The following is a 14,815-nucleotide window of genomic DNA, read 5'->3' as shown; positions in this document are numbered from 1 at the left end:
GTATTTTAATTTTTATTTTTATTTTTTTTAATTCATTCAGAATTTTTTTGGAATCTTTACACAGGAAATGATAAATGAATAGTGTTAATAAAATAAGGCGAAGAGAGTAAATAAAACTAGAGTCAAGTCACGTGCCTTTGTTATCCAAGACGAAGCCGAGGAAGATCAGCTTTGAGGCTTTCTTTTTTTGTTTCATGGGTGTGTATATTATTATTTATCAACTTAAAATAAAATCTCTATCTCTACTTTTTTTTTACTTACTTCTTCATAAATCCGCCGGCAAAATCGATGAAGATAAAAATACTTATTTTTTACGAAAATCGATTTTTCAAGGAAGGAACGGCCCAGAAATAAATGTACTCGGAAAAATATTTTTTTTACCTACATACAATACATGGTTTTTTCAGATTTTTTCTGATAGTGCTTTAAGTTCCAGAAACGAAACCCCTATATTTTCAACAGAAACTGTACGAGAATTTTGAAACATTTTCAAATATCTTTTTACGAATTCATAAATTTTTTGGTTCTTGGTATAATCTTTTCTTGAAGTTGTTACTTATCGAGGTTTGTGATGAAATTTTTAACGCCCACAAAAACCCAAGAGTAATAAAAAAAGGCTATTCAAGGTGTCTTTTCGACTGTTTTCCGATACTCTGGGGTTTTTATGACCGTTAGACTTGGAGGCTCATTAAAAAATTTATAAAGTATTGGTTGAATTTTAATTGAGCAAGCTCTGTAAAGCAAAATAATTACTTGTAATTATCAGTTATTAAATATATACAATCAATGAATTCATTGTCCAATTTCAATTCACATTTCTATTGCATTACACAGTATGCTATAGTTTCAATTATTTCTTTTGTACAGCATAATACTATGATTTGTCCTGATCGATAAAAATGCATGAGGTATTTCACCCGCAGTTTGAATTTTTATATCTAGTAGAGGCTGTCTTTTTGAAGTCCTTGTCTTTTACTGTCCTTTAAAATGATCCAAAGACTAACTGAAAAGTTTACAAAAGTATATGACGATAATTTTGAAAATTATGATCTTTTTCATTCTTTTGAATTTATACACATATTTGGCGGAACTTGGCCGTTCAACCAATCAAACTATCCTAATTATGTGATGAAGAAAGTCCATCAAGTGCTGCCAAGCATTTGTATAACGGGATTATCATTTTACGTAATTAGCGGATTTTTAACATCAAATTCTACGGAAGACTTTATAGAGTATATAAATTTATATTATTTTTTAGGTATCTCCTTGACGTTTTCAAAATGTCAATTTGAGGAGGTACTTTTATTGAAAATTAATCAATGAAATGAAAGCATGCAAATTATATTTTAAGGCTCATCAGTATTTTAGTTGGTTTCATAACAGCATCGGTAAGAATTTATCTGTTCTTATTTTTAAGGTAGGTAAACATTACAAAGACTTACCATTATTTTGAACATTTACTTGATTTAATAATTGTTGGTGTAAATATTTTTTGAGGCCTCAAATCTACGGTTTAATAAATCAGGCAATCGTAATGGAAAAAACGGGACCAATCCAATCATTGAGCGTGGAGGAATTGAAAATAATCAATAGGTGGAGATTCATTCGGGATTTACTGATAAAGATTGTGGCTTTTGGCTATTCAAGCGGGGCGCTGTTTTATTTAATTCCTCCTTTATATTTCGGGGAAATTCCCTTTCCTGGTTATCATAAGTCAGAATATCTTGACTCAAAGTAATATTTCATGCTAAGAATTCGATAATATTTTTTCAAAGGAAAACCATTTACTTTATTCGAAATGTTAATTATTTTACTTATTTCGCAGATGGTAAAATTTCGTTTAAGAGAAAGGAACCCGAAAAGTGAAAATAAAATAAAGCGATATAAAATATAAATTTTTCCACAAACTCACGATTCAACCACAGTAGTTATAAAAAAAAATTGATCATGCCTCGTGTAAATAAGATTAACCTTTTTTTTATAGGTTTGCCACGATAGCTATCATACAGATCATAGCGACTGCCATCATGGTGCCAGCATGGATGTCCTTTGATATTTATCTGTGCACATTTTTGTGCCAAATCTGCAAAGAGTTCGAAATTATTCACACTGCAGTGCAAGATTTGCGGGGCAAGAATATAGCCACCTTGCACGCTATCATTCGGCGGCACAATAGAGCCTTGGAGTATGGCAAGAAGATGCGCATAATCGTGCATTGCACTTTCTTCGTGATTAATTGCTGTTACGGTGCTTATTTAATATTCGGAACAATTATTATAGAAAAGGTAATGGTCACTTTTTTAATGAATGAATAGATGGTATAAATATTTTTACTTCTCATGTCATGTAGAAAAAAGCTAATATAATCAATTATTTGGGAAATGAAACGTTTAATAATTTTTTTTGTAATTCAACACTAATAAATAATAAATATTTTCAGATTAGCTGGAAGACTCATGGAGCTTTGGCTATAAAAAATGTAATTACATTTGCCGCATGCTCGTCTACCCTATTTTTGATGTGTTTAATTGGTGACCTTATACAAGAATTAACATCTCAAATAGGCGCTGGAATAGTTTTGTATAATTACATCGCGCACGCGTCAAATCGACAGTATTTGAAAGATCTCGAAATCATGAGTGCGCGATGCGGACTTAGTTTGAAAATAAAATATACGCCAAATGTGATTGTCAATATGGAAATGTTCACTGCCACTTTGAATTATGTAGTGTCAACTTATATATTTGTGAACACCATGTTTGTAAACCCTGAATAGTGGACCCTAGTAATAATAATAATAATACCGAAGCCAGAAGGTTTATGCCAATCTGTACTTTACACTTAAATTATTACTTGTACTTTTTAATATTTTCACGACCGGTTAAGGATTTCGAGATCTCTACGAATAAATTTCTTTTCTATGAAATACATCATAGCGTTTTATAATTATAATTAAATTTCACATTTTTAACTAATCGATTCCGACATAAAAGACAATGTTTAATTAGCGCAATTGTTTTACATGTTAAGCGTGCAAGCCACGACGTTTATTCCCGATAAAGATCCGAATAGCTTTAGAAACAACGTTTTATGTCAATTAAGGCTAATTAATATTGCGTCTTGGTCAATTGCTATGCGTGTACGATTGCGTAACGCGTATCGCATATTAATATACCAGACGCGATGCGGCGATAATCAAAACCGAGGCTCGAATTGTCTCGATGATGATACGAGATTTCCTCGGGGAGAAGACGTGCTGCACTTTGATCCTCGTCTTTTACAGGTAACTGAAATTGAAACGCAAAGTTCCGTGCCGCGCGGCGTAATACAATAACTGTGCGATTGTAGTGTAACCTTTAGCTGAAAGTCTCTCATATGCGGCTTGACTGACGCTAAAAAGACGCTTGCGCCGGCGCGCGATTCAGGCCACGTACAATTACGGTATACAGTATATTCGCGCACACTTTATATAGGTATATGCACAGAACATTATATACCCCAATTATCGTGGCTCTGTCTGACTGCCGGCATGTAAGGTATACTACTGCTGCTGCTTTTCTGTGCGTCGCCTGTATAAACGTTCCGCGCGTTCGGGGCACACGACACATGCTGCCGAGTGCTCCAGAAAAAAACTCGGCAAGGCTCTCGGTCAACGCAGCCGATGCCTCAGTTGTAAACTTTACGCCGTCCGATTAGTATCGTCGTATAAGCGCAAAACGTTGCGCGCCTTATATTGCTGTGTATCAAAGTTACTTTGTGCAGTGCCGCTGTGGCATCAAAAGGTTAAACGTTACGGCATCGATATAATGCAAGCGATGCGCGTGCAAATATCTAGTAACATAAAGTTTATCTCGCATGTTTAATTCAAGCTGACGAGTTTTGGGCAGTGAATTCGACTTGTGTGTGCATGTGTGTGCGCGCGTGTTTTCAATGCAAAAAGTGCATGATCGTTTCGAATGCGTCTGCTGGATATCTCGTGTTATCGAGGTGACGAGGATAGTAGGACAAGAATCAGGACGCGCGCAGGTTCGCGAATCGAAGGAATTCGTCACCACATACGAACAGCTCGCGAGAAAACGAATCAATGATAATGAATGGAAAAAAATATTTTGAAAAAAATAATTAATTCGTGAGGGATAACTGTATTGACAAATATTCTCGAACGCTCACGGAAGCGGCGATCGTATTTTCTTGTATAACTTTCTACTTACACCGATACTTTCGTCAACAGCTGATTTGTTATTATTATGGAAACGTTTGAGAGCATATGCTCTGTGGGTCAGAATCTTTATTATCGCGATACAGCCCGAGATTCGAAACCGCGCGTAACACGCAAAGTAATTTGTCCGAAATTGCGTCTGTCGTTCGCTCGTGTTTTCATTATTTTTTTCTCTCTTCTTTAAATATAACTCACGAACCGAAGTTGAGATTTTCGAAAACACTACATTACTTAAAAATAAGTCACTCCGATGGGGATCACATGGAATTTAACTACTTAAAGAATTCGCGGAAGAATAACGCGTCTCTCGGTCTCTTTCCGTAGTTCGCATGAGAGGAATTTTAATATTACCTCTGAAAATGCTTATAACTCTGCAGAACGCCGGAGACGCACAATCATCGATCGTCGCGATGCATGTGCCAGTAGTGGTACTATACGCGAGCGAGCACGTCGAGCCCCCCACAAGGTCAATGTTGATAATAATATACAGGCAAAGCCTTCTATGTAAAATGCATTACACGACATTTATGCAACTCTCGGACGATGTTTGCAGTCGTTAAAAACGGGATAATGTTTGTAAAACAAACGCGAAAAAAATAACATAGTGTAACGATGAACGAACGGTTGCAGTGACTCGCCTCGTGTATATAGTACCAATAGACAAAAACAACAAACAGATCGCGAAATCGTACACACAGACGTAATATATATGTACAATCGGTTCTATGCATAGAGCTCGCGATAGTTTAAAATTAAACCCATCATAATTCGCACCCACCGCCGCTGTCGCAGCAGCGCAGCAGCATAGCTCCAAAGTGTACCGCTGCTGCTGCTGCTGCTGCTGCTGTTTCATCCTCGTATACGCGTTTATAATGGTACACGCACGCGGGTGATGAGTTATAACTTTAACACGCGACACTTACGGGCCTATGCAGCAGACGCAAATGTATATAATTCGTTGACGCATGCACACGAGTCGTCGAACAAAAGACCCGACGTAGAATTCGAGGCGGTTAGACCTTTTTGCTCCGAGTTTGTTCTAATTCTTTTTGATTTTTGTCGTTTTTAGGAATCGTTATAGGAACATATTACAATGAATAAACAGTGATAGCTTATGACAGATACGAGGAATTTTCAGAAAATCAAATTATTTATAAGCGATACATAACTTTATAAAACGAAGAGAGAACAGTTGATATTTACGTAGAAGATGTATTACCAAAATTCTGGCCCGGGTATGAATTACGGTTGGAGCCAGCATGTCATCGAAGAGCCAACCTTCGAGCGAAAGCAGGCGAAAAAAGTCGAATATGTAAGTATATTCAATTAGCAAGTGTTAGCACATTTTTTTCCTTTCGTTTCGGTGCTTATACGTATCGTAAAAACTTAAATTTCGATACATTTTTAATGGCTCATCTCACGCTTTGTGCAGTATACAAAAAAAGTCAGCTTCCGAGGCAATAAACATTACAAAAAAAGAACAACCTCCGCACTAAAAATTACACATTATTTCGTGCTTAACGAGGTCGAGGGGCAATATTAATGCACCTGCAGCGATTTTATGGAGCATTGTGTCTTTCATCTCGCGAAATTTTATAGTCTCATTTTTCACGCTTCACAAATGGCCTGTCGCAGTTATTATGCATTTGCTGCAATTGCATTTGGCACGAGCCGTAGCAATATTTTCTTAGAGAGTCAAAGAGAGAGAGAGACGGGAAAAAGAAGCTGCACTCGTGTAGTTTGAATCGCTTTACAATCTTTCGTATCAACACACGAGACTCTTCTTTATCGATGTCCGATCGTTCCGCAACAAGCAAAACTGAATAATCATCCGATGATTAAGAAAATAATAGCCTGTGGCAGCTACGATTATAATACGATTTGTTCTCGATACACACCCCGCATTCGATAAGTCTCGCTGCACACAGATGCGAAACGTGTCGATTCAGCTTTGACACACGCGCGCGCGCACACACCCCCGCACACGCAGCCTCGCGGGCATTTATCAATATTGATTCTCGCGCCGCGATGAAACCGTTCCATTTGTTTTTGTTTACCTTTGTGTATCTCGATATAATATATAAACGAATCGCGTATCACGCGTCTTTCGTCGAGTTAATCTTCCCGTAAAATTCGTCGTTTTACCGGAAAGTAAATTGCGCTATAACTGCCCGCTTAAAACGGATTTCTCGCGTAGATGCGCACATTTTCTCCCTTTTTTGATCCACATATTTACTTTTTTTTTCTCTCTTGTCAATGAACAATCTGTGACAAGTGTACTTCTATAACCTCCAAGCTATATTATTATATGCTTGGTATCGCTCGCTCGTACGAGTACACGTCTTATACTTTTGCGGCGCCTACCAAACAATTAAAAAGAACAACAACATGACGTCGAATGCCGTCTATACATAAGCAGCCGGTCGATGTCAATTCCGCCTCGAGGCATTCGTAACCTTCTCCCGTTCTCTTTCGTCGATCATAATACGATCCTATGCGAAAATACTATATAGATATAGCATTGTGGCTCTTTGCAACACAATTACATTATGACGGAAGAGGAGAAGCTCGACACGCTCGTGCTCACGGATGAGCTCACCAGGCACGTATCTAGCAATGCGCGCGATATATATACACCTTATTGCATGCATAATCCTACATATATATATACATCGATCTTCGGTCAGTCTATGTGGATCCGCTCTGAACTGCGGATCGTCGTCGCGTCCCGTCGAATAAACTCGCCGCAGATATATGTGTAACGTGTACAGTTTTTAGCCAGTGCAACAAGTTATTGAGCTCTTACAGTGCAGTAGTAGTAGTACGTGATATACAACGAATAGGTATACGAATCGCGATACGTGACAGTACAACTTCGGGCTGTGGTCTCGGTGTCGACGTTTTCTGCGTGCATACCTAGTACAGTGCAAACGTTATATTTGGTACACGATGTTGGGAGCAGGGCGAGGAAATTCATTCGTGCAGCAGATGTTTCTCGTACACTGTTTGTAAACAAGCAAACGCCCCTCCTCCCCCGCGAGCTTTCAATCGAATTTCCGACGAAAAAAAAAGAATAAATAAGAGTTAAAAACTGCATTCGTCGAGATCTAATACCATTGAGTGCACGGTCGGTTTTCTCGGAAACTCGATCTCAATCTCTCGTGCGTATACGATATACGTGATGTTGTCTGTGTAGTGCGACTTGGACTTTGTGTGCGTTGCCTTGAATTGCTCGAGTTTTATACATTAACGAATGAATCACATGCATGTATGTTGAGAGAGAGAGAGAGAGAGAGAGAGAGAGCTCGTTACAAGCGGCGAAAATAGAGTTGCAGCTTTTCTTTTTTTCCTCATTTCTTTAAAAGGATTTAAACCTCAAAGTGCGCGTCACGTGGCTTTTTCCGATTTTCCATATGGGGGCGTGATATAAATTTATTTATCTCTTAGCTCCCGTCGTGTACAAATATAAACGCATACGTTCATGCACTGTATAGGGTATGCACAGAACGTAAACACTCGAGAAGCCGGCCTCGATTTTATCAATATTTACTTTCACTCAGGACAAACGATATACATATTATATTATTTGTATAAAAAAATAAAGAGTGCCCTTTACGAGCGACGATGTACAAATGCGACGACGAGGGTGGCTACGACTCGGCCGAGGGCGAGGGCTACGCGCACGCGAGCGAGCCGGGCCTCGACGTCTTCATTAAAAAGGCCGTCGAGGTCAAGCGCATACTGCCGTCGCTCTTCAATATCAAAGTGGTACGCAACGATATACAATGATACAACCAATTTTTTTCTTTTTTTTCTTTTCAAACATCGCTTCGAGTCCTGCGCAGCGTCGTGCGTGACGCGAGCTCGCGAGATTGCCTGCCGCTGTATGCGCAATCGATTCCACATTATATATCATTACGTATAGTGATCGGCGATGAGATCGGCGCACAACACGATGTGGTCATCGTCGATCGATGCTATTTGTGCTGCGGATCGGACTCGCGTATAATATGTATCGCATCATTCTCTCTTTCTCTCTGGCACCTCCATTAGCGCGCGATGTTGTGTTTTGGAGAGAGAGAGAGAATATTTTATATTAATGCCGCAGCATTGTTTAGTCTCGAGAATTTATGATTATTGAAACCTGTTTAATTGCCGATCCACACACCTTAGTTGTAATTTATATATACTTATTTTTATCTCGCGCAGCATAGTGATATTTTCTTATTAATTATTTCATTTATTACTGTTGACTCGGTGCTTTTTTTGCCATTGAACGATCAATTCATCACCTTCCGTGCATCGAAACTCTGTAATTAGTTATAACTCTGCTGTAAGGTCATCCTCTTGCAGAGTCAATTTATGTATTGCTTGTTGTTCGTTCAAAAATTCAAGCCTTCGTTCATTTCAAATTGCTCGCTAATGACTATTTTATCAATAATAATAGTTCCAAATCATTTGACGATGTCACTTGAGAAATGAAAGAATGTTCAGTTGACATTAATAAGTTCATTCGCGATACGTTTCTAAGGCCAAATCGTGCGCATCTGTAGAATTAAAGCGGTCACACCCCTTCGAGCCTCGTTTTCCAATTTACCTTAGTGCTTATGGTCGTTTATCAAAGTTGAAGCGGAATAATAATTTTAAGGCTCAAAGGAATACAAGGTCCTTACAATCAAATTGCGTTCCATTACTCCATTTCGCGCTGCGATAGCAATTTATCTATATGAAAAACTCGCGTCACGCTCGTACAGTATTATTTTTTAATTTTAAATAAAAAATCTAACGAACGAAAATGTTGAATTCAGCTCGGCGACAGAAGCTCTCATTCAAAAAGTACCGGCCCGACGCAAGACTTCAATCAGCTGAGACAGGAATGCCTCTCGCAAGGAAGGCTCTTCGAAGACCCAGAATTTCCGGCTATCGATTCTTCTATATTTTACTCGAAGAGGCCGGACAGATACATCGAATGGAGACGTCCAATGGTAAACGAGTCCCACAATTTTGTAATATACGAACGATCGCAGTGAATATTCGTTGTTATTTACCAACATTTTTTTGTAATCGTCGACAGGAAATCGCCGACAATCCTCAATTATTTGTCGAGGGTTACTCGAGGTTCGACGTGCAGCAGGGCGAACTAGGCGACTGCTGGTTGCTCGCCGCGGTCGCCAATCTGACTCTGCATCCTCACTTGTTCTTCCAAATTGTACCCGAGGATCAGAGCTTCGATGAGAATTACGCCGGCATATTTCATTTCCGGTATACAGTCGATCTTTCTGAAATGAAATTCTGGAAAAAAACTTGACGATTTCATTATAATTATTATTTTTTTTGGTCCTCAGTTTCTGGCAATACGGACGCTGGGTGGACGTCGTGATAGACGATCGCCTGCCGACGTATCATGGCAAGCTGCTGTATCTGCGCTCGGCCGAGGACAACGAGTTCTGGAGCGCCCTGCTAGAGAAGGCCTACGCCAAGCTGCACGGCTCGTACGAGGCGCTTAAAGGCGGTACCACCTGCGAGGCCATGGAGGACTTCACCGGCGGCGTAACCGAGATGTACGACATGGACGAGACGCCGCCGAATCTCTTCGGCATCCTGCTCAAGGCCTACGAGAGAAACTCCCTCATGGGCTGCTCCATCGAGGTAGGGATAACGTGAAAATGGTCGATTCTTCGGAATGATTCATATATATGTTGATCACGACTTCTTTCTGATTCAGCCCGATCCCAGTGTATTGGAAGCAGAGACGCCTCAAGGTTTGATAAGAGGACACGCCTACAGTATCACGTGCGTAAAGCACGTGGAAATTCAGACGCCCAATCAGTCGGGAAAAATTCCCCTGCTGAGATTGAGAAATCCATGGGGAAACGAGGCCGAATGGAATGGACCGTGGAGCGACGGGTGAGTCTCGATTGAACGCGAAAAAAAAATCAAATAGTTTGTTCTTTTTTCCCCTAAAATAATCGAGGCTTTAATCGTTAACGTTTCAAAAGATCGCCGGAGTGGAGATTTATACCCGATCACGAGAAGGAAGCCGTGGGTCTGACGTTCGACGTAGACGGTGAATTCTGGATGTCGTTCCAAGATTTCAAAAAGTACTTCATGCGCCTGGAAATTTGTAACTTGAACCCCGATTCCCTGACCGAGGACGATCTCGCTCACGGCAAGAAGAAATGGGAAATGAATGTGCACGAGGGCGAGTGGGTGCGAGGTGTCACCGCCGGAGGATGTAGAAATTATTTGGGTAATTATTTCAACACAACGAGAAAAAAAAACGAAATTCAACCAATGTTTAATGACGATGACATTTTTTTTATTTATTGAACGCAGACACGTTCTGGCACAATCCACAATATCGCGTCACTTTGGAGCACCCTGACGAGGGCGACGATAAATGTACCGTCATCGTGGCGCTCATGCAGAAAAATCGGCGAGCGCAAAGGCGAATGGGCGCCGATTGTCTCACCATCGGTTTTGCCATCTATCACGTACGTATAAAAGTTTCGATGAAAAATCACTTATTCCACCCTCTTGGCTTAGGCTAACGTGCATTTTTGATAATCCTGCAGTTGGAAAATCCGGATAGATTACCCAAACCGTTGGATTACAACTTTTTCAAGTACAACGCCTCGGTGGCACGCTCGCCGTCCTTCATCAACTTGCGCGAAGTGAGCTGTCGATTTAAATTGCGTCCAGGAGTTTATTGCATAGTTCCTAGCACATTCGATCCGAATGAGGAAGGAGAATTTTTACTCAGAATATTCTCTGAAAACAAGAGCAACATGGTGTATGTTTCTCAATTCTATTTTATATCTGCGATTTATTTACCAAATATATTTATAAAACCTTAAACTTGCAGAGAAAATGATGATGAAATTGGAATCGGCGAAGTAGATGACAGGGTATGTATAAATAACGCTGAATTCAGTTCTACTTGATACAACACTACACTAATATAGTTAGACTTTTTAATCGTAATTGAACAGTTTAGTAGCAAAATTCTGTGCTGAATTTTTCTGTGCTCACTGTTGCTTGGCACGTGTAATAAGCACTGGAGAGTAATATTTTTTTTTTTGCAAGTTGAGTGGTGAAGAGTGTATTATCCTTGACGAATATATTAAAACAAAAACATTAACCGCAGCTGCTTGAGTCAGCTTATTGACACTTTGTACTATATTAACACCGACTTTGCACGATTAATTGCTTGGCTTTCTAGGTGAAAAATCCTACGCAAAATAACGATGGCGATGATAATAAGGTTAGTAGACGTTTGCAAAGCTTCTCTAACAAAAATTCCTTTGTCGTTAACGAGTAACGAAAAAAATATTATGTTTATTTAATTTCTCTGAATTATTATAACATGAAATTTTTTGACTTTAGGTACAACCCCAACCAGTTGACCCGAGCGCCGATGATAAAGTGCGCGAGTTCTTTAGAAAGCTCGCCGGTGATGATATGGAAGTCGACTGGAAAGAATTGAAAGAAATTTTGGATTATGCCATGCGCAAAGGTAAACCTACTCTTGTCCCCCTCCTCCGTTACAAATATAGACATTTGTTTGAAAAAGTAATAGTAGACATATCATTGAATCATCTACGAAGACTATATAGACAACATTTTGCAATCGGAAAAGTATTGAGATTAATGATTTTATAGTAAAATTATTGCCATCAAGTGATGTACATACAGTAATTTCATGATTCATATTATCGGAATCATTTTATGTTATTTATTTCCTGCACACATTTTGTCCTTATTTTTTAAATGAATTAAGTTAATTTTATAGAATTTTTTGTACAGCATTATTATTGGAATGAACTGCAACGAATTAACAGCAATAATCATTTGGACGATGTGGAAGTGTAGCTTAATTGATCTAACAAAGAGCTTTAGTAATAACTGGTTACAACCATATTTCCATAAATAACTTTTTCTACACTTTTGCTTGATAGCTCTCATACTTTCTACAAATCCATTGCTTAACTAACAGCTTGTGACACAGAGTTACATAAATACATTTGGGTCTATTATTTTTTTTCTTTCAGTCGAGCAACCTTTTCAATATTGTTATGGAATGTTTGTATTTAACACTTAACACTTTGGTAGTTATTATTTAAAGCTTTTGAGATATGGTTCCACGTGAATGATTTTTAGAAAACATTGTCATCATCTAAGTGTTGTATTTTAGTTTTTGATGAAATTTCTTTCTAAACATTCACATATTTACAAATGAAGTTTTTACTTTTTCTCGTGCAACAGTATTTGTATATAATCGCACTCTCTGATAAAACGACTGAACATTGGAATTGAAAGCTTGAACATTTTTCAAACGAAGCATCTTGTATCGCTCGTCAAAATATCTGGGGGAAAAAAAACCATTTGAATCGAAATTACTATTGTATGAAACAAATGAAATTAAGTAAAACTTCGATGATTCAATTATGTACACGAATTAGAATATTTAAGCAAGACCCAAATGGAATTGTGTAAACGTTGAGTAATGCTAACATGTGGCTATGTGTGTGTTGTTGTTCGGGTAGAATTGCCGCCGGCTCGCCGTAGTGAGGCACGTGCCCCCCAAACCCCGCCTGAGGATGGTAACATCGTCGATACACTTATCTCCCTGCTCTGTGGTATTATTTGTAAAGACGAACAGGCCGTTAAGACCGAGGAAGCAGGTAATGTATCCGAGCTCATCCAACGTAAATTATAATTATTTTTTACAAATGATATCACACCGCGGTGTAGAACGCACACGCACAGTTTTCAACGACAACAAAAATCAGTATCAGTACACGCATTATAATCTCAAATTGCATCTCTCTAATCATCTCGACGTATTATCTGTCTTCTATTGCATATTATGATAAATCGTTTAAACAGAAAAATAATAATTTAAACAATAATTAACTTTTTAATGTAACGCGTGAATTCTATTTGCTGCGCTGTCACTGTTTAACTTTTCACTAAGCAAAATAATAATCCTTCCACGGAAGAGAAAAAAGAATCGCAATCACGGAAGTATAAAGCAATGAATGGAATTTGTCTTTGCTTTGTAAAGATGAAATAATTTTACTCAATTATTCATATATTTTTCTGTAGAAATGCACGGCGAAGGATTCAGTAAAGATATATGCCGAAGCATGGTTGCCATGCTCGATAAAGATCATTCTGGCAAATTAGGCTTCGAAGAGTTCAAAGAGCTTTGGAGCGACATCAGAAGCTGGAGAGTGAGTATATCATAGCTTCACATCACTTGATATAAAAAATATAATAATGAGCTCGCGACATTAATCCGTTCGTTTTTTCGCAGACGGTCTTCCGACTTTACGACAGAGATGGATCTGGATACCTGAGCGCCTTCGAGCTGAGACAGGCACTGAACAGCGCAGGATATAGATTAAACAATCATATTCTTAATATTTTGGTTCACAGATACGGTACAAAAGAAGGAATGATTGCTTTTGACGATTATATTATGTGCGCCGTCAAATTAAAAACCATGATCGGTAAAGAAATTACGGAATATGACTTTTTAGACGAACCCTATGATCCTCATGCTCTGTAGAACAGCTATATGCATGTTCCAAAAACTATATCTGTTTATAATTAAACTTTCAAATGGATGTCGATTGTTTTTTTTCGCTAATAATGCATGTTCATATTTACAGTAAAAAAATTCCAACAATTCGCTCTAATATGTCTCTTTGAAAGTTTAATTCACAATCTATCAATACTTAATTACCCTTTATATTATGAACAAAGATTTGGCTTATTACGAATTGTAATTTTTTTCTATTTTTTTTTGGCTTTTTATTGTTTCAACAAACACAGATGCCTTCCGAGAAAGAGATCCGCATCATACTAACAAAGCAACATTTTCAATGGAAGATTGGATCGAAATGACTTTGTACTCGTAAATAAATTGACCCGAATGTTTGATAATGTTGTCGAAGTATGAATAGTTATAAGAACAAAAACGAGACCGATTTAAATCAGAAATATATAGCCAATGCCGAGAGTGATATTAGTAAAAAAGAATCTCCAATTCATCTGGTCGGCGTATGACTCGGATGTACATACTTTAACATTATTAGCATTTTACATTGGACGTTTCACAAAAAAATGTCTGCAACATATAGAAGCATCTATTTTTTGATAATAAAAGTATTGAAAAAATAGCAAACTTATACCTATAATAGAAAATAGTTTCATATGCCTGATGGATAATTTTCATATCATTGAGTTGTTATAAAGGACTGATTTTTATTGTTTATAGAATAAAGATGCTATGCTGGAATAATATGTAATTTTATCTGTCTTTGTAATTGTTTAAATTTGAAAAAATTGATATTTAACTGTTAAAAGCTGGTTTATATATTACAAAAGGACAAAATTTTATGTTTCTGTCGAATTATATTTTTACTAATAATCAATTTATATGTTAATTATTTCAAGTAAGATTAAAAAGTATATATTAAAAATATCTTGGTTGTTTTTTGACCGCAATAGCCTCGTAAGCTTTTCTCCGATTCCTTCCGCTTAGACAATTAAAACTAAAAAATAAATTATAAACTCTCCTATACAAAA

General features: G+C 37.9%; 2 protein-coding genes across 14 annotated transcripts; both read left to right on the top strand.

Annotated features, from left to right (window-relative positions):
• Nucleotides 1–1,174: 1,174 nt before the first annotated feature.
• On the top strand, nt 1,175–2,576 carry LOC106653010. Its single transcript, XM_014372222.1, has 7 exons — nt 1,175–1,232; nt 1,352–1,417; nt 1,498–1,734; nt 1,826–1,828; nt 1,985–2,285; nt 2,441–2,479; nt 2,565–2,576. Exons 3-7 carry the CDS (start codon nt 1,535–1,537, stop codon nt 2,574–2,576), a joined length of 555 nt encoding a protein of 184 aa, XP_014227708.1. The 5' UTR covers nt 1,175–1,232; nt 1,352–1,417; nt 1,498–1,534.
• A 1,024-nt stretch (nt 2,577–3,600) lies between these two features.
• LOC106653219 (calpain-A-like) lies at nt 3,601–14,598 on the top strand. Of its 13 annotated transcripts, none has more exons than XM_023460641.1 (16): nt 3,601–3,782; nt 5,289–5,531; nt 9,028–9,204; nt 9,294–9,481; nt 9,565–9,868; nt 9,945–10,126; nt 10,219–10,469; nt 10,556–10,713; nt 10,795–11,012; nt 11,085–11,127; nt 11,442–11,483; nt 11,606–11,735; nt 12,766–12,903; nt 13,328–13,455; nt 13,539–13,734; nt 14,060–14,145. In XM_023460641.1, exons 2-16 carry the CDS (start codon nt 5,430–5,432, stop codon nt 14,143–14,145), a joined length of 2,343 nt encoding a protein of 780 aa, XP_023316409.1. In that variant the 5' UTR covers nt 3,601–3,782; nt 5,289–5,429. The 13 variants fall into 13 exon arrangements, with proteins under 13 accessions (XP_023316409.1, XP_023316411.1, XP_023316412.1 ...); XM_023460643.1 differs by having other exon boundaries at nt 3,777–3,834; XM_023460644.1 differs by lacking the exon at nt 3,601–3,782 and adding an exon at nt 3,858–4,685.
• Nucleotides 14,599–14,815: the final 217 nt, after the last annotated feature.

Source organism: Trichogramma pretiosum, unplaced genomic scaffold, assembly GCF_000599845.2.
Source record: "Trichogramma pretiosum strain Unisexual culture from Peru unplaced genomic scaffold, Tpre_2.0 scaffold30, whole genome shotgun sequence".
NCBI lineage: Eukaryota > Metazoa > Arthropoda > Insecta > Hymenoptera > Trichogrammatidae > Trichogramma > Trichogramma pretiosum.
Note: the sequence above shows the minus strand (reverse complement) of the source record. Positions and strands in the feature narration are given on the sequence as shown.